The sequence below is a fragment of the Chinchilla lanigera genome, unplaced genomic scaffold (assembly GCF_000276665.1).
Source record: "Chinchilla lanigera isolate Chin_1 unplaced genomic scaffold, ChiLan1.0 scaffold00075, whole genome shotgun sequence".
NCBI classification, from domain to species: domain Eukaryota; kingdom Metazoa; phylum Chordata; class Mammalia; order Rodentia; family Chinchillidae; genus Chinchilla; species Chinchilla lanigera.
The window spans coordinates 6,367,661-6,384,355 of NW_004955476.1; the positions used below are offsets into that span (position 1 = coordinate 6,367,661).

At 39.3% G+C, this 16,695-nt stretch overlaps 1 protein-coding gene and 1 long non-coding RNA gene across 5 annotated transcripts in view; one reads left to right on the forward strand and one right to left on the reverse strand.

Moving 5' to 3' along the window:
- The window catches only part of LOC102015630, a 19,764-nt gene extending 18,764 nt beyond the window's left edge, over window positions 1-1,000 (reverse strand). For both annotated transcript variants that reach the window (XR_263624.2, XR_001230802.1), the window contains exon 1: window positions 361-1,000. This is a non-coding gene — a long non-coding RNA (uncharacterized LOC102015630). The remainder of the gene's footprint in view (window positions 1-360) is intronic.
- A 181-nt stretch (window positions 1,001-1,181) lies between these two features.
- Window positions 1,182-16,695, forward strand: part of Bbox1 (butyrobetaine (gamma), 2-oxoglutarate dioxygenase (gamma-butyrobetaine hydroxylase) 1) — a 64,956-nt gene continuing 49,442 nt past the window's right edge. The window contains exons 1-4 of one of the 3 annotated variants that reach the window (XM_005401746.2): window positions 1,182-1,455; window positions 1,576-1,850; window positions 15,217-15,470; window positions 16,547-16,661. In XM_005401746.2, coding sequence (XP_005401803.1) covers window positions 15,252-15,470; window positions 16,547-16,661 — 334 coding nt within the window. In that variant the 5' untranslated portion in view covers window positions 1,182-1,455; window positions 1,576-1,850; window positions 15,217-15,251. The remainder of the gene's footprint in view (window positions 1,456-1,575; window positions 1,851-15,216; window positions 15,471-16,546; window positions 16,662-16,695) is intronic. The other 2 variants (XM_013502996.1, XM_005401747.2) reach the window with 2 other exon arrangements.

A 16,695-nucleotide genomic window follows, 5' to 3' on the forward strand; every position in this document is an offset into this window, starting at 1 on the left:
AAAATGTCTCACACACACACACAGGAATCCTATTCAACCTTCAAAAAGGAAGAAATCCTCACTTGTGACAGCCTGGATGAACTTGGGGAACATTGTGCTGAATGAAATTAGTCCGACACAGAGAGACAAATATCCCATGTTCTCACTTACTTGTGGAATCTAAAAATGTCAAACTCATAGAAGCAGAATAGAGCGGTGATTTTCAGGGGCTGGAGAATGGGGTGGGAGGCTGGGAAGGTGTTGCTCAAAGGTACAAAGCTTCATGTAGACAGAGTGAAACTCGGAACATCTATTATAAGGGTGACAACAGTTAATAACCATGCCTACATACAGATCACTAAAGATTGCAGCAGAACTTACCCCACTTATTCCAGAAGTCGTTGCTGAAGCATGAGATGTCAGATGAGAAATAGCTGTCTGTATTTCTGATTTGTCACGAATTAATTAATTACTACTCCTGGCTCACCTACAACTCGGGTTTAAAATACTGGCCACCCTGGTGTCCCCGGGCCACCTACAAACCATCTTCCAAGAGGACCTGCTGCTCTGGCCCCTGGAAACGGGGTTTCAGTAATCCCCCTGGAGACCTGGGGAAGGAAGGGAAGTGCAGGAGGTGACCAGAGGCAGGATCCCTGTTTACATTTTACTGCGAAAGAAGCTGACCCAGCCTCTTTGAGGGAGGGGACTCTGCAGTTCTAGAAAACGGGGCTGTTCTGAGCAAGGCCCCAGATTTGGGCTCTGGCTTCTCCCCTGCTCTCTGCATCAGCTCTTTTGTTTCTCTCTGAGTCTCACAGCTCTGTGTCCTTTGGGCAAGAAGCAACAGGTCGCAGCTGCCTCTGAGCCTCCCTGGGGAGGGCGGTGGTGGGCACAGCACAGAGGGCACCTGTGTCTCTGCTGGGCCTCGCTTCTCCCCTCAAGACTCCCCATTCACACAGTGGGACCCCTGGGGGTGTTGGGACCTGGAACCGTGCCGTAAGCTCTCCCGCAGTGAGTACTCCCAAGTGCACGCCTGCCGCCGAGCCACGATCCCTGGCGCGCTGCCCTCCCTGGCCTTTCCCTTTTGTTGCTTTAAAGGATGTGTGTTGTGAGTCAAATCACTGGGCAACCAAGTGCTTTGAGAAAGGCCCGTGCTCTCAGGCAACTGCTGTTTACTCCAGCCAACCGGGGAGAAAGGAGGGCGCCTGACTGAGCAAAGGGCCCCAGCCTGCTCAGCAGCGCCTTGCAGCTAATCAAGTTCTTGCCCAAGAGGCGCTTGTTGCACTGTCTACAGGCACAGAGATGCCGCCTCACCTCTTCCCAGGGGAGAGTTGGTAGCTCCTCCCTGCTAGGTGCATATCTCAATGCCCAAGCGAGTTTTGCAATAAAGGAGTTGTCCCTGAACAGGTGGGGAGCTGCGGAGCCGGTACACTTGCTCCTGCTGCTGCTGTTGGCCCAGGGACAGGACAGACAGGACAGGTGAGACAGATGTTCTTCCTTCTGCCCGGGAAAGAATCTAACCTGCACAATGTTTCACCTTGAGTACGCGGGTTTGGTAGTAGTTAAAGTACTTTCTCCTGCATCTGCTTTTTCCTCTAGGCCATAAAAGCTTTTTACTGTCCTGTTTTTAAACCTCCAAGCTCCTTTCTGGAGTTGCTACACCTTCAGATTGAGACATCCCTCCTCCTCATTTGCAAACCCCGGCGGTGTCTCAGGGGAGGGCTACTTCCAGAGCTGCCAGGAGCCAGCAGGCTCCCAAGGCAAAGGACCACATCGCACCAGAAACTGGGGCAGAGCAGTGCCTGGATGTGACAGACACCGGAAGGCTTCTGCCCCAACGACTTCTAGGATCAAAGCTGACGTGCCCTTACTTGGTGAGTTGGTGTGGGTTCGCGCCTAACGCACATGTGTGATTAGTTAGAGCTGAGCTCAGCTCTCTCCGACTCGAAGGGCTTGTGGGTCCAAGTGTATGGGTCGGAGGCAGGGAAAGCATCCAACTGGAGCTCAGGTCACAGGCAGCTCTGAGCCTTGCGGCCGCATATGATGGTCCACCCAGCACTTGGAAGAGCCTTGATTTTGGAATGCAGTGCATCTGATTGCTCCCTGGCAGCTCCCTTTCTCCAATTATGTTTGGCTTAGTCTGGTGTTAAATTACTTTGCAGTCCCTACACTGACCCAGAAAGTACTCAGAGGGGACAGAGAGAATCCTGTCTGAGAAAGGCAGACTGGTCTTGAAGGAAACAGGGTTGTGACTGGGTTTTTGAAATGTTCCCTAAATAATCCAAGCCAGAGAAAGGTAGGTGTGTGCAGAACCTCTGTTCAGCCCAAAAGCTTCTTTAAAACACTGGCCAACTTTAAGGCCACTGTGCATACTTTAAACCATTTTATTTTCTGAACAAAGGAAGTTCAGGAAGGGATATTAGAGGTTTTAGGGAATGATTTGCTTAAAGATATAAGATTTCTTGTAATGAATGTAAAGTTTGGCTCAAAGAATTTAGAAGTCTTCCAATCTTCTGCATTACATCAATCAATAAACGTCTTAATAATTTGAGTTCCCATCTGAATGTGGTAATTTGGAGAAGCTCACATTTTCCCTTTTATAACCTATGAAATATATTTTTCCATGAAATTTAATATTCTAAACAGGTTAGCAGGCAAAATGGTGACTCTTTCAAAAGAGTGGACTGTAGTATTCACCATTTGTGTGAGAGTATATTCACAAACCGTTTATCTCTCATCCACTTATTAAATCAGAAAAAGTAAAACTAAATTTAAAAAATGAAGCTTTTAAGCTACAGGGACTTAAGTATATGGTACCATGAGTTAGAGCGTGTATGTATGGAAATGACATTTAAAGTTCAGGTACTACAAATATAATCTAGTTAACTTCTGCCTTTACAAGGGGAAATGGAGTTTTATAATTTAATGTTGGAAATATAAAGTAATTGTAATAATTTTAAGCCTCTATAGTATAACATCCAGAAAACTTCCTCCCACCTTCCTCCTCCAAAGCTGAAATATCAGATGGTAAGATCAACTAATAACCGAAGATCTTGAGAGTTAGCTACTGTTTTAATACTATATGTTTAATACGTTGAAATTTTTGCCTGGAAAATGATTCAACCCTAAATTTTTGGTGTTACAGTAGTATGTCTAACTTTCTATTTTCCCTGTTTTGAAGTCAGTTCTTTCTTCTTTCCAAAGTTAAGACCATTCATAAAATGAGGGTGAAATCTCAGAGAGCTTTCTGGGGTCTGGAATAAGGCCTCTGCACAGAGGGCATCTACTGAGAGATTAGGACATAATACTCGCCTAGTTAATGGTTTTACACACACTTTCTCTCTCTGTCTCTCTGTCTCTCTGTCTCTCTGTCTCTCTCTCTCTCTCTCTCTCTCACACACACACACACACACACACACACACACACACACAGGCACACACATGTGATTCACCCTGCTTTCTCTTCTATCATTTTCTGACCCTACCCCCTGGATCCTAGAGGTCAAACTCTTCACTGTATCCAACTGCATGTTAGTGGTTCTAGTAACATACCCTGAGGGAGAAAAGATGGACATTACCCAATACTGGCAGTTGATAACATGAGTCCCTGGTGTTCTTGTCTATCAATACTACTAAAAATACTCATGCAGCCTTTTATTCTTGGGATTACATATTGGGTAGATGAATCAGTCTCCTCTGGTTCCTAGCTTTAGCCTACAGTTTTGACTTTATGTAGAGTAACTACAAGGTTTCTATACTCACCTTTCTGTGAATCCTCTCCAAAGCCTGTGATTTGTTGCAATTAACATGCGATGAATTTTTGCATTCTCATCAGAACTAGAACATTTCATGGTTCACTGGGCTGGTAAGCTTAGATTTGGGGCAAGTTCACCACTCACTGTACGTCGGGCTTGGAAAAATCACAGCCCACTTCTCTAAGCCTCCTTTTCCCTTGCCTGCCTGTTCAGGGCCTTGGGACACAGGGTTCCTTTCTGGCTTTTCCAAGTCTAGTTCCAAGTTACTTTTAGTTCCCAGATCAATGCATAAACTAACTTTCAAATCTACTTTCTTGATTTTCCAAACTCTGCTGGAGAAATCAGGGAACAAATGTGAGCTTAAAAATTTAGAAGGAAGCAACAAATCCTCACCCATCACCAGAGTAAGATAATCTTCAAAAAAATTTAGTTGTAGAGGAGGTAAAACTCAGAATGTACAATAGATGATATGAAAGGGAAAGAAATTGCTCAAAGGAAGGAACAACTGGGATGAGGGAAAGAAGAAAACAGAAGGAAGGCAATATATATGTACATAGAAGAATAGCTGGGATAACTACTGCTGATGTCTGATGATGTATTGCAAGGAACAGATAATGCTTAAAATTTTTTATATTCTGACTAATTTTGCATGTTTATATCTGGTAATCTCAGCAACTGATTTGAAGACAACAATATGCAATGAAATAACCATTGGTGAATTCCTACTATCTTGTCTAGTGAAACTCTGTATTATCTCTAATGTTTTATCTAATAATTATGTTTTATTCTCTTTAATGGTTTGAACAATCTTCCATTCTTACATTTGGTAATTTGAGCAACATAGTTGAAGATAATAATATGTAATATAACAGCCACTGTTAATTCCTATCATTTTGTTTTGAAACCCTGTATCACTTTTAATGTTCTTGCCTTGTTTTATTTGTTTGTAATGTTGGTATGCTGCTATTGTTCCTTTTTTTTCTTTTACTATGCTCTTTTAAAAAAAAAATTTAGTTGTGCCAAACAGAAGCTTCAGATAAAAGCTGTACATCTGAAAAGGAAAAATATGATCAGTCATTAGGAGAAAAACCACACAACACAGAAACACTGAGTGATGGTTTAAAATAAAATGAAAACTATCCCATCAGATAGGAAGCTGCCAAGATTCAAGAGCTGCTTTACAGGACAGACAAAACTAATCCCTCCCACCAAAACCAATCTGATATTTCATAAACAAAAGTATGACTGTAAGGAGAAACAAAGTACTAATTAAGTATAAAATAAATATTTTCACTTTATAGGTATCTGCCAAAGAAATCCCACTGACCAAAAAAATGTACTTTCTGTAGCTAGGAATGCATCCTTTTTTTCTTTTCTTCAGAAACTCATCATAGCTTATGAATGAAATAAATTGTCATGGTGCTTCAACTAGGCTCAAGTCTTTGTCAGGTGGGTTAAACTGAAAAACAGATTTCAGCAAATCATACTCATGAGCAAGCTTGTGAGGTCTATGGAGAAATTTACCTTTAAATATGGATGATTGTTGATGTCTTTTCTTTTTAAATTCTGATCATATTTGCCCCAAGAAAGGTTTATATAACCCACAAAAGTTAAATTTCCCCTTAACCATGAGTTTGTTTGGATTATCATTTCCATTGTCATAACCTAAGAAAGAAAGCAGGTAGAGTAGAAATGACCCACGAGTCCCTGCACAGATACCCAAATAATCTCAGCAACACCCCAGTCTTTCCAGTTCTTCCACATACTGCCATGGGCCTGCGCCAGCTCAGCCTGATGTCCCCGCTTTCTTGCCGTACCTTCCTCAGGACAGCTACATTTAGCCAGAATGTCAAGTGTGAGGAGAACTCTCAGGTTCCCCTAAGGAGCAGAAATGTGCTTATCCCCCTCCAGGTCAAACGCGCTAGGTAGAAGAGAAACAAAAGGTATACGAAGTCCACAATAGTCTGGCATGTGCTTTATGTTTGTTGGTGCAGATGTCTGCAGGTGTGATGGATTCAGATGTCGATGGGACGCAGGCGGGACGCCATCTTTAAATATAGGGACAGCGTTCATCATGATGGAAAATACACCCCTCAAACTTTGTGTCCTCTGGACATCAGTGTTTCCAACTTCAAAAGAATCCCTTCACCCAAAACAATTTCATTCATAAATGAACATTACTGGAAGCGAATTGAGTTTAGAATGCATGCCAACACACATGGGACCTTGATGATAAAAATAAATAAGAATTGTAATTGTCTTAAAATGAGTATCTACTGGCACAATACCATACATAAAAATATCATACGTCAAATTTCGTCTGTGTAATATTCACTAGCCTGTTTCTGTTTATGCTCATTTTGGCAATGGTAGTAGATTTTTGTTTGAATTAACATGAAGATTCAATAAGTTATTACACACCAAGCACTTACAGCAATGACTGGCATAAAGAAATCATTCAATAAATCCAAACTCTTAACCCTACTACTACAATCACTGCCACTCTAGTATTGCTCATACTATTGTAACATTACTTTCAATGTAATTAAAACTGGTACCTTTTATCTTAGTTATTTTTTCCCTCAGTCTTATTGAATTATGATTGAAAACTGCAAATGTATATATTTATAGTACTCAGGATAATGTTTTGATGTATGTACACTTTGTGAAGTAATTACCATAATCTAGTTAATGAATATGTCTATCACTGCACATTTTCATCACTTTTGTGTGCACAGACAGGGAAAACACTTGAGATGTGTCTCTATGAAATGTCCAGTATATAACTCAGCATTAAGTACAATCACTGCACTGTGTTAGAGCTACAGAATTTATTCATCCTGCATAACTGAAACTTTTCACTCTTCACTATCTCTCCATTTCTCTGATCCCCAGATGCTAGTCACCACTCTTCTCTGTGCTTTTAAGAGATCAGTTTTTGCAGGTTCCAAACGTGAGATCACACATCACTTGTGTCTCTGCACCAGGCTCATTTCACTTAATGTGATGCCCTTCAGATTCACCCAGGTTGTCACGAATGATTGACATCCTTCTGGGTGCCTGGATGACATTCCACTGTGCATATATATGCCATGTTTTCTCTACACTGCATCTATCGGTAGACAGCTAGGCACATTCCATACCCTGGCAACTGTAAACATGGGGTCACAGATGTCTCCAATGTACTGACTTCATCTCCTTTGGATACCTACTCTGTAGTAAGGTTGCTGGTAGTTTCAGTCTTAATATTTGAGAAATCTCCACACTGCTTTCCATGGTTGTTGTACTAGTTTACATTACCCCCATCACATCTTTGTTGAAACATCTCTTTTGTTTTTTCTATAACAGCCACTCTAACAAGTATGAGGTGATATCTTACAGTGGCTTTGGTTGGTATTTTTTATCACAAATGAGCATTTTTCATAGACCTCCTGGCTGTTTCTATGTCTTCTTTTGAGAAATGTCTATTCAAGTTTTTTATCCATTTCAATAGCATCAATTATTTTCTTACTACTGAACTGAGATTCTTATATATTTTAGATATTATCAGAAATAGGATTTGCAAATTACTTGTCTCATTGTGTTGTGCTTTTCTGTCCATGATAAAACGTCATCACCTACGAGCCAGAGGTGGTGGTTCACACCAGTAATCCCTGCACCCTGGAGGCTGAGGCAAGAGGATTAGAAGTTTGATCCCAGCCTGAGCAACTTAGTGATTTAACAAGACACTGTCTCAAAATGTAAAAAACAAACAAACAAATAAGGCCGTGGAAGATAGCTCAGCGCAAAGGTTCTGAGTTCATCCCCTAGCACCAAGATAAAAAACAAAAAATAATCATTGTCCAAACCAACATCACTAAAATTTTCCTATTTTTCTTCAAGTAGTTTTACATTTTCAGGTTTTATACTTACATCTTTAATCCATTTTTAAATTACTTCACTTATTGTGTGAGAAAGGGCCCACCTTCATTCTTTTGCACATAGATATCCAGTTTCCCAAACGCCATTTGCTGAAGAGACTATCCTTTCTTCACAGAGAGTTTTCTTGGAAACTTTGTCAAAGACCAAGTGACTTTAAGTGCATGCATTTATTTCTGGTCTTAACATTCCATCCCATGAGTTAATATGCCTGCTTCTTTATGTAACACTGTGCTATTTTGATTACCTTTTTATACCACTGAGTATTTAAAAAGCACTTTTATATTGCACTATTTCCTCAGCTCTTTTTCTTTTTCCTTTTCTTTTTTTGTTTTTCTTTTTATTTTGAGACAAAACTCACTAAGTCACTAAGTTGTCCACCTCAGCCTCCAGAGAGATGGAATTACAGGAGTGCAGCCTCACCCTTAATTTATACTTTTAAAATCAAGTAGTGTGATGGCTTCTGTTTTGCTGTCCATTCTCATCACTGTTTTTGGTTATTTGGGAGTTTGTGATTCCAAACAAATTTCAGGCCCTTGTTTGTTTGTTTGCTTGCTTGCCTGCTTGTTTCTCTGAAAAATGTCATTAGACTTTCACTACAAATTCCACTGTATTTGTAGACAACTTTCTGTGTTACAAATATTTTCACAATATTAATTCTTCCAGCCCGTGAACATGGGGCATCATTCCATTGACTTCCGTTTCTTTAATTGTTTAATCACTGTTTTTAGTGGACAGTTTTTAGTGTATAAATCTTTTATATCCTTGTTTAAATTCACTTCTAAATATTTTCATTGCTGAAATTACAAATGGATTTGTGTCTTTAATATGTTTTTAGAATAATCATTGTTACTGTATAGAAATGGTGTGTGTATTTGTAGGTTGTTTTCATAACCTGTAGCTGTGCTACATTTTTTAGATCTAAAAGTTTTTTCTGAAGTCTTTAGAATTTCCTCTATTAATATCATGTCATCAAAAAACAGACAATTTTATAATTTTCCTTTCAGACTTGGAGGCTTTATTTATTTTTCTTGTCTAATTGCTCTGTCTAGGATTTCTAATGCTATGCAGAATGGAAGTTGTCAGATTGGCATTCTCCTCTTATTCCTAATGTTAGAAGAGAAACTTTCTATTTTTCACCAGTGAGTGTGATGTTAGCTGTGGGGTCATCATAAAAGTCTGTGACAGTGAACCTTAGTTGCAACATTTATTGGCTTAGGAGCTGCCTAGGCATTAGCAAAGCATACTTGTGGGTGACTGGATGGACATGGGGGTGTGGCCTTCCGGTCCCTGGTGCTATTTCCCTGCACTGCTTCCTGGCTGCCGTGGGCTGAATAGTTTTCTTCCACCAGGCCCTTCCACCATGTGATTTTTGCCTTGGAGTCAGCCAACCATGCACAAAACTCTCTGTAACTGTGAACTAGATTAAGCCACTCCTCCTTAGCTTGTGGATGTTGGGTATTTTGTCCTACCAACAGGAAAGTGACTGATTTCAGAAAACTGGTACCAAGTAAGGCTGTTGCTATGACCATGATTCAAAAGCGTTTGGAACTAGTCTACCATTGAAAATTTTTGTTATGAAGGCTAAAGAAGGCCTAGAATATTATAAACAGAGCCTGAGGGGCAAGTCTCACAAACCCAGAATCCTGGCAGGAATGCAAACAGTAAAACCCAAGTTCACAAGGTTGCCGCTGGGAATGAGAACTTTATTAAGAATTGGACTAGAGGCTGTAAATGTTACACCCTGGCAATCAATCAATTAATCAAGACTTGTTGACATTTTTTCCATGTCCTGAGACTTTGTCATTAGGTTAAGGGCTGTGAACTAATTGATCTGGCCGATGAAATTTCAAGGCAGACCGTTGTTCATGAGTACCACTGGTCGTTTTTAGCCAGATTTATGGTGTGAATTTGAAGCAGAAAACTTCGAAAAATTTAAATTTTGGCTGTAAAGGAACCACATGTTAAGTTGTGTCTAAAAATCTGACTAACACAATGGCCTTTTTCATACTGAAGTACATTGTGTATATATATATATAGTTGTAAGAAGTGTTACCATGAAACGATGTTGAATTTTGTCAAATATGTTTTTCTGCACTGTGATTATTATAACTCTATCTTTCTATTGGTGCAGTTTATCACATTTATTTCTGTATGTTGAGCAATCCCTATATTGCAGGGATAAATTTCACTTGATTATGGCATATGATCCTCTTAATATGTCTTATATTCATGTTTCTAGTATTTCATTGAGGATTTCCACATCCATGTTCACCAGAGATGTTAACCTATAACTGCATTCCTTTATTGTCTTAGTGAGGCTTAGGTTCTAACCTCAAATTGAGTTTGGAAGTAGTCCATCTTCTTTAATTTTTTGGAAGAGTTTGAGAGGAACTTGTTTTCATCCTTGTTCAAATATTTGAAAGACTTCACCAGTGAAGACATTAGATTCTGGGCTAGAGGTTTTGATTATTGATTCAGTTTCCACACTTCAGATTATTCTCTTCAGGCTTTCTATTCAAGTTGCAGCCATCCAGCTTCATACAGAGCACACATATATCCACGTATAAACACACACATATTTACCGTGGCTAGTCCTCATCATGAATTGACTGCCTTATCATCTCAGAATGAACTTCTCTGCCTCCTGGACAGTTTTTAGATTTAAGTCTCTCTTGTCTGATATACAGCCACCCCTGCTCTCTTTGAGTTACTGTTTGCATAACTTCTTTTACTTTCTCTTCCTTTACTTTCTCTTCCTTTACTTTCAGCCAATATGTGGTCTCAAAGCTAAATGAGTTTCTTCTAGGCAAATGCAATTGGATCTTCTTTTTTTACCCATTTGACTAATTCAGTCTTTTCATTGGAAGATTTAGTTGATTTTCATGCAAAATAATTATGGACTGGTAAAAGATTTACTTTTTCCATTTTGCTGTTTTCTGTTTTGTATGTCCTTTGTTCTATTCTCATTTGCTAACACGTTTGTGATTTGATCATTTTTTGTAGAGTCATGCTTTCACATCCCTTTATCTACAGTAAATCTGCTATGAGATTTCCATGGGTCCATAGGGATTAACATTATGCTTACATAAAACATCTCATCGTTATCACCATCTATTTTAAACCACTAATATATTAACTTCAGCCACATATAAAAATCTGCATTTTAGCTCTTTCTGCCTCTACATTTCATGATTTGTATATTTCTTTGTAGTACTATGGATTAAACCATGAACTGAGTTATTTTACTAATAAGTTATTACAATTATAGAAATTTTCAGTATTTATATCTTTTAACTTTTACATTGGACTAAAAGGTATTCACATACAACCATTACTGTATCAGAGAATTTTGAACTTGCTTATATTCTTATGTGCACAGTGACTTCCATATGTTTTCATGTTATGAATGTCCTTTCTTGAACTTGGAGAGCTCTCTCCAGCCTGTCTTGCAAGCAGATCAAGTGATGCTGAAGTCACATGGGTTTTGTTTGTCTGGGAAATTTTTTAATCTTTCCTTCATTTCTAAAGGACAGCAACTTCTCCAGCAAAATACTCTTGGTTGGCAGTTTCTTCCCACACTGAAGATAGCACTCCAGTCTACCAGGTTTCAGCTGAGAAATCTGCTGGTAGCTTTCCAGGGGTTCCTCTATATGTGAGGAGTTGCTTCCCATGCTGCTTTTTAACTTTTGCTGTTTGGTTATAATGTATTTCAGTCCAGATCTCCTGTGTTTAATCTAGTTAAGTGTTCTTTGTCTTCATAGATTTAAGCATTTATTTCCTTTTCCATTATTTCCTGTCATTTTGTCTTTAAAGAAGCTTTCTTTACTCCTTTTGAATTCCAATAATATCTATTTTGGCTCACTCGATGGTGGCCCATAGGGTACATAGGATTTCTGTACTCTTTGCCTCTTTCTCTGACTGGTTATTTCAAATGAACCACTCCAAGCTCACAGATTCTTTCTTTGGTTTGATCACTTCTGCTTTTGAAACTCCTATATAAATGTTCAGGCCAATAATATGTTCCTCAGTTCTGGAATTTCTCTTTGGTTCTATCTGTGGAGTCTATCTCTTCCATGAATCTCTCATTTTATTCATAATTCTTCCCTGATATCATTTACCTATATCTGTGTATTCTCTAGGAGCTCCCTAAGTTTCTGGGAAGGTAATTAATTTCAATTCTACTTTCATTAGTTTGTACATCTCCACTCCTTTACAGTCAAATACCTGGTTCTTCATTGTGATGGTGTCATGATCTCTTTAGTATTTGTGATCCTGGTGCCCTTGTCTTGTCATTTACACATTTGAAGAAGTAAATGCCTCTTTAACTCTTCACACACTGGCTTTGTTAGTCACCCCATGCAGACAGTCTAGTTGCCTGACTACACAGTACATGGGTGGACTTGCTGTTGGAGTCTTTGGGGTGACCAAGACAGAGCAGTCAGAAATGCATAGAATCTAGAGGTCATATTTTGTGAAAAACAATCAGAAAAACAATTTATTTTACTTACAGAAGAGAAAGAATAAAGAAGATATCTTATACTCTAAAATAATCAAAGGACTATTAGTGTGGGATGAATGATTCCTATAGAGTTTAGAAAAACCAGGCCAGGATCAATGTTTAAAACGTGTTCTAAAAGGTACTCTATACGTGCATCTTTTTTGTGTGTTGATATTGTGAAGCATCTTTTGCCTTTGGTTCATGACAGATAGTTTTAGCACATAAGTACCCCTCAGCTTGTAAATAAATCAAGTTTCAAAATGAAAAATCATGTCAATTACAAAAAAGAATAATAAAATAAGCAAAGTAAGATATTCATAAATATAGATAGGTATAGACAGACATAAATGTAGATAGATAGATAGATAGATAGATAGATAGATAGATAGATAGTGTTACTTTGTCTTCCTTTGTATTTTATCTGTGGACTTGTTTCCATCTATGTTAACGTCTATTTGTGGCAAAACCTGAATCCTCACCATATACCTGTCTGCTTCCTACCTACTGGAAAGCCTTGTATTAAGAGAGAACTTGGCATAGCTGCATTCCTCGTAAACATATCCACATCTTTGCTGAATGCCTGTACAACAATGGCGTTCTGTGCTGCATTTCTTCATTAGCCTTTAGGAACAGTTCTTCTGACACTGATCTGTCAATTTTAGGTTTTAAATAAGTAAGGAGTATATTTTCTCATGTAAGACGTCTAGACATGACCATCCATCACTGCTAATGTGATTTCCTAGAGCCACTCCTTTTGGATTTCAGATTTCTTGGTGTTTCATGGTTGTAAAATGACTGCTTCACTATCAGTAACACATCCACATTCCAGAAAGGAGGCCGTGGAGGAAATAAGGGAAACAGGAAGTGGCAGCTAAATCTACCTCCTTTTAAAACATTTCTCTGTCCAGTAATTTCCAAATGTGTTTCCTTTGACATAACCACATCACACACTAACCTTAGCTACAGGGAAAGCTTGAAAATGTACCTGCAGTGGTGCCTCGGTTCACAAACTACAAACTCGTTTCATTCCACGATTCTGGGGAAGATATTTCATTAGCGTTCATCACCCAAGCCTTCACGAACCGAGGTATTACTGTATTCATTAATTGCATGCTCTAAAGAAATACATTATATTAGTGAGGAAGGAGTGCTGATCACAGATTCTAAAAGAGTTTGTCTGATAATCACCTTCTCTATGGAAGTGTCCTGAGATCCTCAAAGCAATATCAAAATACTTTTTCCCTAGCCTTTTTTTTTTTTACCTGTTAATCATCTCATTTTTCCTTAAGGTCAGAATTTAATGGTCATTTGTACCATATAGTGCAACACAAAAAAAAATTTTTGTTATATTTCACACTTTTTAACTTTCGTATGAGGGAGGAAAAGAGAACACTTTTCCACTTTTCTGCAAGTTTGTAAAATACTGTAGTGAAAGTGTGAATTGGACAACTTTATCAAGGACAGGCAAAGTACTACTCGTGGGCCAGACAGGGCTACAGACTGTTTCTGTGCATTCCATAATCTAAAAATAGTTGTGATATCTTTACAGAATTTGAAAAATAAGACAAGAAGATGCAGCAGAAACTATGTGTATGTTGCAAGGCCTAAAAGATGTACAACCTGATGAAAATATTTGGCAAGTTTTGACATAGATAATAATTTATCACACTTTTCTTTGTCTTTGTGTGCAATAGAAGAAAATTTGCCAGCCTGCCCCTGCTCCAACCTAGAAAACTGAATTTCCTACCCATTCTGAGAAGAGGAATGGGTCTTCCCTTGAACTCCTCACTCACCCTCATGAGCTGAATACTGAGGTTTTGATTAAGTTATAATCTTTAATGATTTTTGAGTGGTAGTTTTCTCTTGTCGCTATGCAGATTTGTAATGCAAGATCCCAAGTAGGAATTCGTGCGAGGCCCATGAGTTGTATTTCTCCCGTCTTGTCCTTAGATATTTCTAGTGCAGTTGAAGTTAAAGAGAAACAGAAATCTCTCTTGTCTTGACTGCTCCACCTGGCTAACACATCTAAGCCAGTGATTTCGGGAAGCATAAGTAAAACAGTCATCTACAAGTTCATTGATTTTAATGCTGTGTATAGGTTTTAAAAGTGATTTTAACGTTGTACACTCTTCCTCTACACTTAAGAAGAGCATGAGAAATTTTGTCTTCCTTGTCAGGGAAGCTCTGGGTGCCTGCTGTAGTGCCAGGTGGTGCACAGCTATAATCCCTGCACTCGGAGAGGCTGAACCAGGAGGAAGACAAGTTTGACTCCAGCCTGGGTAATTTAGCAATTTAGTGAGACCCCTGTCTCAGAAATAAAAAATAAAAAAGGATGAGAATGTACCTTAGTGCTAAGGCCTTGGGTTCAATCCCCACCCCCCAAAAAAACTCAAGATAAACTAAACAAAATATCAAAGCACATTCACACTCAATTGATGTGTACTAGGGCAAAAAACTCTCAGAAAAAAAAAAAAAACAAACAAACAAGTTCCTTACTGAGACCAGACCTTTTTATATTTCACTGAAAAAATGTACTGTAGGAGTAAAAAAGTAAGTGACACAGCAGAAATAGCAGCATGTTGTGAGTTACAGAGACCTTAAAATAAATAGATCGCATTCACCTTCCCTTCACCAGAATGTGCTTGCTAATTTGGTACCACAGAAGCATTTCTGTTTCAAAAGCTATAGGCAAACGGCACCAATTAAAATAGGATGGGCGTGGTTGCTACACTTTCATGTTTATGGAGCTTTTATATAAACACAACTATAAAAATGCACAAGTAATTTGTTCTGAGCTATTCTCTAAAATTTCTGTAGAGTCTCAAAGTGTTCTTTTCATCTGGATCCTGACTGGGCATATTTCTATTTACTTTTAGTAATGGTGTTTCTGTTGACAGCAGATAAAATGCTCTCATCAGAACAAAGGTCTCAGTGTTGATAACCAAACTGCAGCCTCAAGCAGCTAAACAAATAGCGGAGACCAGAGTCCACTTTAACCAGCCAGGCTTACAGAGGTCAAGTCAGACCTGAGGTGCCTGTCCTTTTAACACAGCTTCGTCCCAACAGGGAGCCGTCGGGATTTACCTCTGTAGAGCAGACGCATGGACTGTATCATCCAGAAGGCCGAAGCCCTGGACAGTGCTCATCTGTTGCAGATCACCTGGGACGATGGAGGAGAGTCCCTGTACCCAGCCGTGTGGCTGAGGGACAACTGCCAGTGCTCTGACTGCTACCTGGATTCTGCGAAAGCCCGGAAACTTCTCCTGGAAGCTCTTGATGTGAACATCAATATCAAAGGCTTGACATTTGACAGGAAAAAGGTAATTTTCCCCAAATGATCTCTCCCTACCCTCCCACATTAAATAAAGTTGCTGCTCTGTCACTTGGTCGTACATGTAGCCATCTAGATTACTGCCTGTGTGGTGCAAGTTAATCATATTCACCAAATGGAAGCATCTGCTATTAATATTACCACTACTATTTTTTTTATAAAATCTGCAGTGTTACTCATGATTGTTTTAGTCAGTGGCAGCCTTAAGACAAAATCCAACTATTCATACAATAAAAACAGCGCAGCTGAGACTACATTTATCCATCTGTAAGACAGGGATAGCAGACAGTGTTTGCTCATAGGGATGGCAGGACTCATAGGGATGTCAGTGAGATAAGATGGGTAGACGTGTTTACCAAAGTGCTTATCAAGATCACTGGGATGCAGTGATCACATAATAAATAGTGCTGGTTAAAATTTTAATCAGATCAGTGGGCAGATGTCTAAGGTTTGCCCTGAAAGCATAGTTCTCGAAACCTAACCAGATGTGCCCACCTTCCTGGCTGTCTCTTCCAAACTCACCTGCACTCTTATCGAAAGATAAATATAACCAGAAAGGCCACCCTATGTTCACTATGTGGTCCTCACCTCACCAAGGACTTTACCGGTATGTCCCACTGCCAGTGGTATTGCCTACTCCCTAGAGTTACACTTCTGCTGCATGTTGTATGGTAACCACTCAGGATGATGTCATGACTTTTACTGTGACTCTTCGAATCATTATCATTATTATATGTTCTTCTTGTCATCATTAGTGTTTCTAATACCCTTGACAGGAATCTTAACTGATACCTAATTTCAGTTATCACAGAAACTTTGGGGGCCACTGGTTTAGAGGATACAGCACAAGAATATCAGGTCCAACCAAATTCTACTTTTGCAACTCTAGTTTAGCAGCAACAGCCTTTAGATAACCCTCTTGGCTTATTGGAAAAGTAAGAGAAAGCAAAGACAACTGGATTCCCCAGTTATCGCAGATCACATCCAGAAACAGCAGCGGTGGTAAACAGGAACACACACACATGGACTGCACAGATAGGTGATATTTGCCTTCTGTATTACAAGGTTTACATCACGTGGCCGCATGAGCACTTCAGCGAATTTGAAGCTGATTGGCTGAAGAAAAGATGCTTTTCCCGGCAGGCCAGAGCCAAGCTGCAAGGAGAGTTGTTTTTGCCAGGTAATGTTACCATGGACTTCAACATCTTTTAAAA